General features: G+C 35.9%; 1 protein-coding gene across 4 annotated transcripts in view; it reads left to right on the top strand.

Annotated features, from left to right (window-relative positions):
- The window catches only part of b4galnt1a (beta-1,4-N-acetyl-galactosaminyl transferase 1a), a 77,891-nt gene that overhangs the window by 43,735 nt on the left and 18,701 nt on the right, over nt 1-15,455 (top strand). For all 4 annotated transcript variants that reach the window (XM_058763085.1, XM_058763086.1, XM_058763087.1 and 1 more), the window contains 2 exons: nt 73-260; nt 376-516. In XM_058763085.1, coding sequence (XP_058619068.1) covers nt 73-260; nt 376-516 — 329 coding nt within the window. The remainder of the gene's footprint in view (nt 1-72; nt 261-375; nt 517-15,455) is intronic.

A 15,455-nucleotide genomic window follows, 5' to 3' on the forward strand; every position in this document is an offset into this window, starting at 1 on the left:
CAAATATAATTAATAATCAATTCATAATAAAATTGTATTTATTATGATATTATGATATCTTCCTTCTTACAGAATACAATGTAAGCGCACTTGTCACAATTGCCACAAAAACATTTCTACGCTATGATAAACTTCAGGATTTGATCGATAGCATTCGACAGTTCTACCCCACTATAACTATAGTGATAGCTGATGACACAGAAGACCCTAAACCTGTAACTGGACCCTACATTGAACATTATATCATGCCCTTTGGCAAGGTATGGATGTTCTATGTTTATATTCTTACAAATAAACTCAGCAAAGGCTATTTGAGCTATTATGTTTTCTTTTTAGGACAAATATATTTTAAGTGCTGTCTACTCCTCATTACAGGGCTGGTTTGCTGGCCGTAACCTAGCCGTCTCTCAGGTAGCAACCAAATATGTGCTTTGGGTGGATGATGACTTTATTTTCACCTCAAGCACCAAACTGGAAAAAATGGTGGATATTTTGGAGAGAACAACTTTGGACCTGGTGAGAGTCTTTTCAATCATCTGTTACATGTAATACAAAGATAAATGTTAATGAAAATACAGTCTTTTCCGACCAGTCATGTTTTTAAATATAAAGTGATGAGGTATGTGACTAAGAAATAATGACAGACATATTTTTCCTCCCACATAACCCATGCCTTTGTGATTTAGAAACAGGAATGATAAGAAACTGCTTTACAAAATGTCTCAAACATTGGATGAAACTTTGCTGTGCGTCTGTGTCATGCTGCTGTGGTTTTGTCTTGCAGCTGGCTAAAAATGAGTAAAATTCCTCTTAGAGAACACAGCCTTATTAAGAACATTGATTATCATATTAGTGCACTCTTCAATAAGTAAGTAAGTTTTTTATCGTCACTGTGCATGTACAATGAAACTCTGGTGAAGCAACCTCCAGATGCCTATGAATACACAAACACCCAGGTCCCACTTTATATTAAGTGGCCTTAACTACTATGTACTTACATTTCAATTAATCATTTGGTACAATGCACTTATTGTGTACATACATGTGTTTACATTGTTCTTATATTTTTAAAAATACCTATATGTAATTACATCTGTAATTAATTTCTGTAATTACATTTAGAAGTACACTGTTGACCCATCTCTTACACCTTAACCCACCCTGAAACCTACCCATATCATCAAACCTGTCCCTAACCTTACCCGTATCCCACCTCAATAGCAGCAAATGTGTTTTGCAATACAATATGAACACAATAAGTACATTGTACTTATTTTTTGATGCAAGTACATAGTAGTTAATATAATATAATAATAACCACCTAATATAAAGTGTGACCAACACCCATATTAAAATTCTATACATAAGTTTTATACACTAATGGCTATTCTACTATACATGAATAATATACATTATACACAGTATACCATGTAATAGTACAATAAATAAAAACTACAGAGAGACATACAAAGACAACAGATTTACATAAATGTAAAAATTATGTGCAGTGAAGAAGGAAGTGACAAGTGCTGAAGTATGTACTGTAGTTGTCATATTGCACTGTGAATATTACACATTGAAATATTGCACGTTAAAGAATTGCACAAGAGATAATATGAGAGAGGAGGCTGAGGTCTCTAGGTTTGTGAATTTCAGTCTTCTGAATTCCAGGATCATCTCCTTTGTCTTTGTTGTGTTGAGGATCAGGTTGGTGTTTCAGCTCCAGATCCCTAACTTCTTGACCTCTACTCTGTAGGCTGATTTGTTGATGTTGGTTATTCTGCCTACAACAATGGTGTTGTCTGCAAACTTACTGATGCTATTCGTCTCAGAAGAGGGTTTGCAATTGTACGTGTAGAGTGAGAAGAGAAGGGGGCCCAGCACAGAGCCCTGTGGTGCTCCTTTGTTCAGTATGATGGAGGGGGGAGACATGAGCACAGTCTGTGTTCTACCAGTGAGGCAGTCATGCACCCAGTTACACAGTTGTGTGTTGAGGCCAAGGTGGTGTTAGAAGGGATGATATTGAAGGCAGAGCTATAATCAATAAATAGCATCTGCACATACGTGTCCCTCTGACCTTTGTGTGTTAGGGCTGTGTGGTGAGCCGGTGACACAGCTTCCTCATTTGACCTGTTTCCTCTATAGGCAAACTGGTGTTGATTCTCGGAGGGTGAAATGTTTCTCTTGATGTGTGACAAATCCACTCACTCAAAACACTTCATCAAAACTTTCCTGCTTTGGAACTGGGATGATTGTGGCTGACTTGAGGCATGTTGAAACAATGGCCTGCACCAGGAAGTTGTTAAAAAAGGTCAGTGAATAATGCTGTCAGCTTGCCGGCACAGTGTTTTTTTAGGACCCAACCTAGTACGCCTTCTGGCCCAGTAGCCTTGCTTGGGTTGAGGTGGTTCAGAGCCCGTCTCACCTCATTGCTGTGTCCATGTTGTGGTGCTTGAGGTATTTACAAAGTCAAACCTGGCAAAGACTTGACTCAGCTCCTCAGGGAGGGCTGAACTCACTGTGTTTTGTGTTGAGCTAGTGTTGTTGCTCGCATAATCCATGATGCCCTGCCACATGCGTTGAGAGTCAGTGTTGTTAAAGTGCTCCTCAGTACACTTCTTGTAGAAGCGCTTCACTTCCTTGATGCCTCTCCTCAGTTTGGCCCTGGCAGTTCGATAGGCCTTCACAGGCCCTCAACAGACTAATGACAGCTTGGTTTGTGGTTGGGCAGTGTGTGAAGCTGATGCAGTCCAGCACAGATGAGGCATAGGTGTTTAGGTCAATGTGGTTATTGTGTGTGGCGACTATTAAAATATTAAACACATGCTAAGGTGCACCAAAGACAGGCTTACATTTGGAGACAACTTCCTAATATTTCATACAGAAAAAAAAACTAAAGGTGACATGGTTGAAGAAAAACATACAACAGAGCATAAATTTCTCATAACACAAAGCTTTTGTGTTGTTTGGTTGGTTGTGGCAAACAAATGAGATTCAAAGATAACTTAAACAGGGTGGCGTCACGTGGCTCTGGCGAAGATGGCTGGTTGATTGATTTGCTCCGATAACCTGTACACAGTAAAGCTATAAATACCCCTGTAAAGTTAACCAATTCCGATCGAAACTAACAATCTGAGTATGTCCAAACATTCGACCTCGAAACAGTGTGACATTTTTACCAGAGCTCGTAGGACAGGCACGGAAAAACTAAAATCTCAGGCCGAAGCTGACTTGGCTGTCATGGCGGATACGTCGGATGTGTTAGCTGAATTAAAAACACTGAGAACGGAGTTTGGAAATAAACTGGACGGTATTGATAAACGATTAAGTGAAGTATCATCGTCCGTGAAGACATTAGAGAACAGCCTGACTGAAATGAAAAATGCGGTAATGTCCAACGAAAAAAGAATCGACGACGCGGAAGACCGCATTGTGGCGGCGGAAAGCCGACTGGACACGGCTGACTCTTTCATCACTTCAGCATCTAAACGCCTGAATCTTCTGGAGGCAAAGGTGGAAGATTTAGAAAACCGCAGCAGGAGGAAGAATCTCCGACTGTTCGGCCTTCGTGAGGGTGCAGAAGGCTCAAAACCGCTCATGGACTTCATCAAAGACATGCTACCTCGGTGGACGGACACGACACCTGACACACCGTTCTCTCTGGAGCGGGTTCACAGAACACTAGCTCCAGCTAAACCTAATCAACACAGACCAGTTCTCATCCGCTTTCTTAAATTCCAGGAAAAGGAACTGGTGTTTCGCTCAACAAGACGCAGAGAAATCACCTATGATGGAAACAGGCTGTATTTTTCCGAGGATTTCTCAGCTGAAACTATGCGACAACGCCGGGAGTTTAACAACGTCAGAAAACTGTTCGCTGATAAAGGGATGTATCGTGGATTTCTTGTCCAACCCTGCAAACTGCGAATTTTGCATGACAAAAAGATCTACCTGTTCTCATCTCCTAAAGAAGCCGAGGAGTTTTATCGCACCATTGGCTAAAATGTCCATGTGAGTAACTGTATATGGATCGGATTAATATGATGAACAAGGTACTTGGGGTATAAATATTGACCTTGCCAAGTCTGAAAAATACAAATTGAAGTTTTTGTTATTTTTACTTTTTTCTTCTGTTTTGAAAGAGACTTAACTTGTCATTTTGATTTATGAGGACATAACTTACATTTGTTAAATTAATATATTATTTTAATGTCTTAGCACAGTTAGTTTTTGAAATGGCAAGGATTTTATTTATTTATTTATTTTTTATTAATTTTTTGTTATTTTTTTTCTCTATAAACTTGTGTGCTGGGGATTTGAGCACGGTTTCACTGGTTATTATATGTCCAGAGTTCGTTTAGTTATGGGCCTGCCCTGTCGTTTGGGGACAGGGCTCGTGCCAAAAGGGAAGTGGGGTGGGGGGGAGATGAGAACTCGCTGTTTGCAGTTCTCACAGTTTAAACAGATTCAGAGCATTGTATCTAATCTTTCATCTTCGAGTATACAAATGGATGGTCACTGTAACTTAAGCACTATTGTAAAATGGAAAATGTATGTAAAGTAATAACATGGAATGTCAAAGGGCTAGGTCACCCTATCAAGCGCAAACGAGTCCTCACTTTTCTTAAGAAAGAAAAAGTTAGTATTGCCTTTTTGCAGGAAACCCACATGTCTGAAATAGAACATCAAAAACTTAAGAGAGATTGGGTGGGCCAAGTATTTTTTTCAAGTTACACAACTCAAAAAAGAGGAACAGCTATACTTATACATAAAAATTTCCCTTTTTTATTTAGAGAACAACAGAGTGATACAGAAGGAAGATTTATTTTAATTAAAGGCACTCTGTATGGTCAAGAAATTACTTTAATGAACATCTATGCTCCCAATACAGATACTCCAAAATTTATGAGCAATATTGTTACTTTATTTAATCAATATTGTACTTCTTTGGGACTCTTAGCAGGGGATTTTAATTGTTGCTTTGATGCAAAGTTAGATAGGTCTGCATTTTCAATGTGTAATCATAACTCATCTAAAACCCTAAAACTGGCCTCTAGTGAAGTAGGCCTAGTTGACATATGGAGAGAATTAAATCCTGGAAACAGAGATTATACATTTTACTCAACAAGACATAATGCATATTCACGCATAGATATGTTTCTTTTGCCTCAAGAGTATATTCCTTTTGTAAATGCATGTACTATCGGATCAATACTTATATCGGACCATGCACCAGTCTATCTTAATCTTTTTATAGGTCAAAGCTTACCTCAACATAAACACTGGAGGTTTAATTCTTCATTACTTGATAATAATGATGCATGTAACAATATTAAAGAATGGTTTAAATATTATATTACTGATAACGCTGCATCTGATGTAACACCAGCTATTATGTGGGATGCTGCTAAAGCAGTTATCAGAGGGAACCTAATATCCTATACCTCTGCAAAAAAAAGGGCAACAAAGGCGCGCATGATGGGGCTAATGTCAGAACTCTCAAAATTTGAACAACTTCATAAACAGCACCCTTCAGAAGACCATTTAAAAAAATTATATGATATTAGAAACCAATTAAATATTATCCAGACTGAACAAACTAAGAAATTATTATCTTTTACGAAGCAAAAGTATTTTGAGTTTGGGAATAAACCTAGTAGATTATTAGCTCACCAACTGAAGAAGGAACGTGCAGAACACACAATTAAAGCAGTTCGTAACTCTAATGGTCAATTAACTTATGATACAAAATTAATAAATCAAGCCTTCGCTGAATTTTATAATAAGCTTTATCACTCTGAGAATCCCTCTGATCTAAATATACAAACATTTTTGGATTCCATATCTTTGCCATCACTGGCGGAGGGGGAAAGGGCATTTTTGGATGCATTACCCACTTCAGCAGAAGTACAAGAAACTATCAGCTCCTTGGCTTCAGGGAAAACCCCTGGATTAGACGGATTCCCTTCCGAATTTTATAAGGCATTTTGGCCTCAAATTGAACCCCTCTTTATGCCAATGGTAAATGATTTCTTTGAGAACGGGAATCTCCCTGAAACAATGAAGACTGCCATTATAACTCTAATTCATAAAAAGGATAAAGATGCAACAGAATGCATGTCATATCGCCCAATTTCTTTACTTCCAGTTGATCTCAAAATTATATCTAAACTTCTTGCCAGCAGGCTGGAAAAAATTCTCCCTTGCTTAATTCACTCAGATCAGACGGGTTTCGTAAAAGCTAGATATGGTTCAGATAATATTCGTAGGCTCTTAAATATAATTGATCACTCAAAATTGAACAATGTACAAACATTAATAGTATCCCTCGATGCCGAAAAGGCATTTGATAGAATCGAGTGGAAATTTTTATTTGCGGCACTAAAAAAATTCAATTTGAGTGATAAATTTATATCGCTGATCAAAAACTTATACAGTAATCCCTTAGCAAAAATCTGTACTAATAATTTTATGTCTGAAGCAATAGTATTAAAAAGAGGATGTCGACAGGGTTGTCCTCTTTCCCCTTTACTATTTAACCTAGCAATTGAACCCCTCGCCGAAGCTATACGGAGTAGGGATAATGTTTCAGGGGTATGTATTGCAAATACTGTTCATAAGATATCACTGTATGCAGATGATATTTTATTATATCTAACTAAACCTGACCAATCTATCCCTGCAACACTTAGTACTATTAATGAATTTGGCAATATATCAGGTTATAAAATTAACTTTACCAAATCTAATGCCTGCTGCTTATCCTCTCCAATTACTGAAAATCTCTACAATATATCACCCTTTACTTGGAGTCAGACATGTTTTAAATATTTGGGTGTGGTGATATCTCCTAACCTTGAGGATCTGGTCAGCCATAACTATCTTCCATTAAATAAAAAAATAAAGGATGATTTAGAATATTGGTCGTTATTGCCCATCTCTCTCCTGGGAAGAATCAATGTGGTTAAAATGAATGTATTGCCACGTTATAATTATCTTTTTCAATCTCTACCATGCTATTTAAATAAATCGTTTTTCAAAACCTTAAATAGGCAAATTAGCACCTTTATTTGGAACAACCGTCCACCAAGGATTGCTTTTAAAACTTTATGCAAATCAAAGGAAAATGGGGGCCTAGGACTCCCAGATTTGCAGTTATACTATTGGGCAGCACAAACAAAAAATATTATAAGTTGGGTACACCCTCGAGAAAATGCAAGGTGGACTGATATTGAGAAACAGGCCATTTACCCAGTATCATTAACCTCACTACCATATATTAATAACATAAAACGGGTAAATAACTGTGTAAAGACATTTGTGATTTATAACACAATGAAAACTTGGCAGGAAATTAAAAAATATTGCAGCATGCATTCAAAAATCTCCATTTGGTCACCTTTGTCTTATAATCCTGATTTACCATCCTCTATGGGAAGGACATTATTTACTAAGTGGAAAGATCAAGGTATTGTCTCTTTTAAGCAAGTTCTTAAAGAGGGCACCCTTAAATCTTTTTCTGAATTAAGAAGTGAATTTGATATTGACAATAAAGATTTCTACAAGTACTTACAACTTAGACATTTGATAAACAATCTTCTTGCAAAGGGTCATATCTCACTGGAACTATCTAAATTAGAAATCATTCTAGAGAACACATCCATATTGAAAGGGAAAATATCTGAGATATATGCAGTCTTAAGAGACCAAGCTGAATCATCTTTAACTTCATTAAAAAGGGTATGGCAAAAAGATCTTGGATGTAATTTTGATGATGAACAGTGGGATGTGGTATTCAGGTGCGTCTTTTTCTCATTCTCTAGTAACAAAATAATAGAACAAAATTATAAATTTATACAAAGAATATACTTGACCCCAGTTCGCCTTAGTAAGATATATCCTGGTGCATCTCCTTTGTGTAACAGATGTAAAACACATAAGGGCACCATTATGCACATTTTTTGGAACTGCGGAAAACTAAAGGAGTTTTGGGATAGTGTACATGAATTCTCTGTTACTGTCTTGGGGAAGAAATATCACAAGACTCCTTTAATATATCTTTTTGGGGTGGATTTAAATGAGATTTCAGACCGTTTATTCATTAAAAGGGTAGGTTTGATTTCTTATGTATCCAAGAAATGTATTCTATTAAACTGGAAAAAGGAACACCCTCCAACATTTGAACTATTTAAAAATATCATAAACGACACACTGCATATGGAATATTTAACATACAGTTTAAAAAACAAAACCCACATTTTCTTAGAGACCTGGAACATTTTTTTTTTGAATCTATGATCCCTTTGACTCGTGCTTATACAACTTAACATCCATTGTTATCACACTGACCATTCATGTGCTGTCATTCTATTTAAGTTTTAATTTGCTAACACAAATTGGAATTGATGTATGTTTATATTTGTATACTCTGATGCTGTTTTTTTTCTTTTTTTTTTCTTTTCTCCCTTTCTTTTTGTTTCTTTGTTTTTGTTGTATTGTAAATCAATAAATAAATAATTTAAAAAAAAAAAAAAAAAAAAAAGATAACTTAAACAGAAAATTGTAAGATGCAAAGGAGAAAGCAAGGGCATCATGCAGCTGCGGGGTTGGTTTACATGCCTGAACAAAGTGTGGTTCTATCAAAAATTGACATTTACTTATGTTTGCATAGGCACAGAAATGTGCAGTATTAATGCATGACACTTCTGGTAGTAACTGGAATACTGATGAACTCGCAAAAGCGTAGTTGCAGGGTGTGACTTTTCACCATAAACAGTCAGTACCTCCCTTTAGATAAACAATCTAATCTTAATTTGTGAGTAATTAGCCGTTTTCTCATTCATGGATGTGTAGTCATTTGAGAAGTATTAAAGGAAAGGTTGACTTGTTTTTTTTTCTAGGCTTGATTGTGTTTATGGGGTGCAGTCAAACGTGTTCATGCTTCGTTTTTTTAAAAAACGCATTATTTTTCACATAATTTACCTTTATTCTACACCGCTCTGCCCCTTCTCTGATAAACACCCCGATTAGAATGGTTAGAAGACAGAATCGCGATTCATATATGAATAGATTTTTACGTGCACCCAGGGCATCTAATGTCCTAATGTCCCAAAAAAAAGCACTTTAAACAAATATGATTCCGAACCTTTTTATTTATACATTTAAATTTAGCATATTTTTACTTATACAGTACAAAAGTTTGGACACATTACTATTTTAATGTTTTTGAAAGAAGTCTCTTATGCTCATCAGGCCTGGATTTATTTGATCAAAAATACAGAAAAAAAATAATAAATTTAAAATAACGGTTTTCTATTTTACTATTGTCAGTCCTCTGTCGTATGTTTCCCGCCCTCTTGTGTCCTTATATGGTTTTTCCTCTTCCTGTCCTTGTTAAGTGTGATTGTTTATGATTTAGTTCAGCTGTGTGTCTAATTATCATATGTATTTAGTTCCTGCCTGTTGAGTTAGTTTTCATCTGGTCTACTCGTTACTCCCCGGTGTTCCTGCGTGTCCCAGCCTTGCCTTGCCCTGCCCAGTCTGTTTTGGATTTATTAAAGACTGTATTTGAGTTAATCCTTGTCTCCTCGGTCCTCCCTGCTGTGTGCACCGTGACAACTATGCTTTAAAATATATTTCTGAGATGCAAAGCTGAATTTTCATCAGCCATTACCCCAGTTTTCAGTGCCACATGATCCTACAGATATCATTCTAATATGCTCATTTATTATCAATGTGAAACAGTGCTTAATGTTTATTTTATAACCCGTGATCCTTTTTTCTTTTTTTTCTTTCCCAGGATTTATTGATTATTAAAAAAAAAAATTATATATATATATATATATATATATATATATATATATATATATAAATCTTTTATAACAATATAAAAACTTGGTAACACTTTACAGTAAGGTTGTATTAGTTAACATTAGTTAACATGAACTAACAGTGAACAACACATCTGTTCAGCATCACTTAATCTTTTCTCATGTTGACTTATTCATATACTAATGCTTCTCTTCACATTAACAACTTAATTAGTTAACGCTGATTAATATATTAGTTAACGAACTAAAAATGAACAATGTATCTGTTCAGCATTACTTAATCTTTGCTCATGTTAACTTATTCATATACTAATGCATTAGTTAACATGAACAATCAATGAACAATGCCTGTAAATAGCTTTATTTAATAAGCTTAATTTACTTATACAGAATATACACATAAGTTTATTTACCAGCTAACACACAATGGATAAACAATATCAACTTCCCATTTGGGCACTGATTAGGCCTATTGGTAAACTTGGAAACCATCTGTCTTTTAGTGATTTAGAGACAGTCATTCATACTTTTATTTTTTCACGCCTAGACTACTGTAATTCTCTTTATGTGGGAGTTTGTCAGAAAACGTTGGCTCGGCTACAGTCTGTTCAAAATGCGGCAGCAGGATTGCTGACTGGCACTTGAAAGCCTGCCCATATTACCCTGATTTTGTCACCTCTTAAATGGTTGCCTGTGCAGTTTAGAATTAAACTAGACTTTGGAATGCACTGCCTATGCATATAAGATCTGCCCAGTCCATTTCAATTTTTAAAGCTTCATTAAAAGGTTATCTATTATCGCTTGCTTTTAATCAGCCAGAGTTTTGAACATTAATTGGCTTTTGGTGTGTAAATTGTGTTTTTGGTATTCAAACTGTAAATTGTACTGAGTCTGTCCTTCTTGTCATTTTATTTATTATGCTTGTACAGCACTTTGGGCAACCTCGGTTGTAAAAATTTGCTTTTAAAAATAAATAAACTAAACTAAACTAAACTAAACTAAACATCAACTGATAATGTTTCTCATGTTTGTAGGCCGTTTATTAACATGACTCACCACTAACAACGCATTTATTAAGGAAATTTGAACCTTATTGTAGTGTACACTAGTCCAACATTAACTAATGTTTAACTAACATTTGTAGACCGTTTATTAACATGACTTAGGCCTACCACTAACAAAAAAAAAAAAAAAAACCCACATATTTAACAGTTTTGTTCCTATAGTGTGACAGCACACCACACCACTAACAGATTCCGTTCACACATCAAAATCACAAATCACGATTTTGAATAAGCTGGGTATGGGCAGGATTTCCCCCTCCCATTTGATCAATATTGACAGCAGATATTGTCATATTATTAATATCAATAGTATGATAATGTATTGAATTGTAACCTTAAATATGATATACAGTATATATACACAAATCAAGTGGAAGAGAAAGACACGATCACTATCACTAGCAGAAAAAAAGTTAATTTCTAGTTAGCTGAAACTGATATTATAAGTGTTATGTTGGAGCAGTAATGTAATCATCAGCAGAATTTAGAAGATACACCTGCGATCCTTTATTTGAAACATTAAAAAAAAAAAAAATGTTCTAGTGTGTTCGCTTTTTAACTTAGAATGCAAACTTCTCTGCTTTTAATTTTATAGCTATTTTGCTTGTCAGCTCCCAATGCGATGTCATTCATTGTACATGCAAATTCAAAGCCTTTGAATTTGCGTGTACAATGAATGACGCTCTTTTAAACTCGTAATAAAGCAGTGAATGATCTGACCAGAAACGACACTGATTGACAGAGAATACATTGCAATCACTCTAAAATAGATTATGACAAATCACACACCTGCATTAGGAGCTATACTTCTTTGCGTGCCTATTAGCCATTTGCATCACATGGTTCGCAGCACCTGAAGAAATAAATTTTACATAAAATGGCTTTAATATTACCCATATTGCCTAAATCATCCAACAGTTTGACCAATAACATGTAGGTATTGTACATAATCGACCAATCATGGCGCTGCGCGTGAGAAGGTGAGATCTACAGAGAACGATCAAAGCGATATGCGCACGTGATGTCTAAGCTATGGTGATGCCTAAGCTTCATTATTTTATATTAAATAAAGCATTTTGCGCTGATGCAAACAGCTACAGATATACAAAAGGGTCACCAAACATGACAAGGAGGGCAGCATTAGATGTTACCAAAATCCGTTACCCTTTTCTATTTCACAATCCGTAAAAAAAAAAAATTTCACCTCTGCTCTGTCTTACTAGTGTAGTTTTCACTAAATATGGCTTCATTTACAATGAATAGCCTACTGGTGGCTCTCTATGACAAATTGCTTTATTTTCCTCATTTCTGACCCTGGACCACAAAACCAGTCTTAAGTCGCTGGGGTATATTTGTAGCAATAGCCAAAAATACATTGTATGGGTCAAAATTGTCGATTTTTCTTTTATGCCAAAAATCATTAGGATATTAAGCAAAGATCATGTTCCATGAGGATATTTTGTAAATTTCCTACCGTAAATGTATCAAAACTTAATTTTTGATTAGTAATATGCATTGCTAAGAACTTCTTTTGGACAACTTTAAAGGTGATTTTCTCAATATTTGGATTTTTTGGTACCCTCAGATTTCAGATTTTCAAATAGGTGTATCTCGGCCAAATATTGTCTGATCCTATTGACTGGTTTTGTCGTCCAGGGTCACATTTGGATAAATGTGTCTGCTAAATAAACAAACGTAAATGTAAACCCATGCATGAGCAATACTTTTGGACATGTTGGCTGTCATAAGGCCCAATCCCAATTCTAATTTATAAGCCTTCCCTTACCCCTCCAACCAAAAGAGAATCGAGACACCCCTGCCCCGTCATGTGAACGCGCAAAACAGAGGGGTGGGGGAAACGGGGAAGGGCTAAGGGGTAGAAATGGGATTGGGCCAAAACTTCAACATTAAATAAATTGTCTCTTTTGTCATGGGCCATAATAGTGTAAAGGTTCTAAACAGAGGCAATAAATCACTGGTGCCTTATTGCCAAATATCAACAAGTCCATATTTCCAGTTGCTTGGCCGTGCCTCAGCCAGTGGCGCCTCCAAGGTGGGGCCAGATGAAAATGACACTGCCCCGCGAGAGAGACTTCGCGCGCTCACACAGCCGCACTGTCGAAGCATACTGCAGCACATGGTCTGTTCAAGTTTGAGAGATGCAATCAACGCGGGAGAAACTTACAAGTAAAACTTCGTTTTCGTATGTTATATAAAACTTAGTTTATTCTATCAAACTCACATAATACAATACTGTTTGGCTATAGATTAGGCGTCACTAAAGCATTAATTACGAACTGATCTAAGTTTTTATTAGATTAATATTACTCGGGGCTCTACAGTGCGACCATTTCAGTTGCACTTGAGGCTGAAAACTAGGCTACTGAGTGCGACTATGAAAAAAATATTTAGGAGAAACGTGCGACTGACTCAAATCAGCATATTTGAGTTTGCGCTGAAGGAGCTTCAAAGGTTTCTAACATACTCAGTGGCTGCGTTGAGTAATGTAGCCTATCACTTACTGACCTATCCACTCATTATAACAAACAACGCGAAGACAGACTGTAAATTAGATTCACTGTGCAGTGTAAGGAGCTGATTATAATAGAGTTTTGTGAGATTGCAAACTAAGATGAGTGACAGCTTTTAATGATTATTAAGGGAGTTTGCAAATGTGATGGATTTAATACAACAGTTCATTAAACAAGAAGTTAATATTAATATAAGTGACTTATATTTTCTGACTACAACAGTATTGCCTTATTTTGCTCTATTTGGTCAACGAAAATAGTTTCCGACAAAGTAACAGCTGAGCCGCTGCGCATCTCCATTCAAACACAGCTGTTTTGTTTATGCATGAGCTGCGTTTTTAAACGAATATATTGTCAATAAAGACAGTCATGTACTTCGTTCCTGAATGAATCAGCAGTTCAAACGAATCAAATAAATGAATGATTCAGTGATAAAATCAGTGACATTCCGCCACCTGCTGGCAGTTTTTGTTTCATTTTTAAAGTGTATTTCCTGTTATTTAAATAATTTAATATTTCTATATTCAAAATTTTATATTTAAAACATTAACCTCAACATGAATTTATGAATTTAATTGCACTCTCAGCTTCATTAAACATTTGAAAATACACCTACAAGCCACTTGTGTGGTCTTCTGTGCCACCTCTGTAGTACAAATTTATTCCTTAAATACTGATTGCATTTGATTGATAACTTATTGTTATTCTACTTTTTATTCTGTTGTTTTAATTAGAAATGTTAAAAAGCTTATACATTTTTGAAGATGACATACTTTTAATAAAGTTAGAAAAATGTCATTACAAAGGTAAAACAAAATTCCTGTAAATCACTTTAAGGAGTCAAATATCACCTCGTAATGGGATTTTTAATTATTGATTAGAAGGTGCTCCTGAATTTTGACCGTACTCAGTAAAAGAAAAGTAAGTGTAGAGCCCTGTTACTCCATGAGTTGATATGTAAATTATTGCAGATTTGGGCAACATTTAATGCACTATCTTTGGCTCTTAAAGTCACATATGTAGAACAGTTTTTGTTACCCAGACAGACAAGTAGTATTTTATTAATTTATGTCTGACAACAGAAACAGAAAATATTTAAATTAAGCACTGACAGCATATTTCCACAAAAATGTAGGGTTTATGATAAATAATCGAAATGAAGAGGAAAGCAGTCAACATCCACCTTCTTCAGCAAAAGGTCTGTAAATTCTGAGAACATTTAGGGCTTAATTTACTGCAACAGTCAGTGTACCAATTGTTTTGATGAAGTGATGGGTTAAACATCTATGCTTCTTGTTTACTTTTACTCTCATTTGAAATGAATTTGCACTCCAAATAAATATGAGGGTACTTGCAGTTGAATTACAGAGCGACTTTTTTTCTGTTTTGCGCTATACAGATTTTTTAAATTTTGCTCTGTATAGTAATAGCCTACTGAACTTTATATGCACCTAGAATTATTGGTAACACCAAAAATGATTGTCTGCCTTTAGATTTAGGCATGCAACACTTTTTTGAATTGTGCCACCCTAACATTTTATACTGGCCCCTTTCGGCCACCCTATAAAAAAAATCCTGGAGGCGCCACTGGCCTCAGCAGAGTTCCAAACACTGCGACAATGGAATGGTTCCACGTCTTCGAGTAAAACATGGTATAGGCGCTGTTTCACTGAACAAACAAGCCAGTTGAAACAATAATTCAAGGGCTCATGCACAAATCTCAGTTGTTTTATTTCTGAATGAATCAGCGATTGGTTTTGAAAGAATGTTTTGACCAAAGAGCAAAGCTGCATCTGAAATTGCATACTCTCTTTATTTTTATCTTTAAAAGAATTATTATTTGTGACCAGTGCTGGCAAAATGAGTCGGAATGCGCACGGGCTAATTTTGAGCTACAGATGAAAAAAAAAATCGAATTTCAGGTTTTCACAAAAATTAGCTAGTTCATTAAGCCCTCGTCTAGCAATCCCAATGCTCCAAATAGTCATTAATACCTTTTCTCCACTCGCTTCTCACGCTGCCGCTGACTG

This window comes from Onychostoma macrolepis, chromosome 23 (genome assembly GCF_012432095.1).
Source record: "Onychostoma macrolepis isolate SWU-2019 chromosome 23, ASM1243209v1, whole genome shotgun sequence".
NCBI lineage: Eukaryota > Metazoa > Chordata > Actinopteri > Cypriniformes > Cyprinidae > Onychostoma > Onychostoma macrolepis.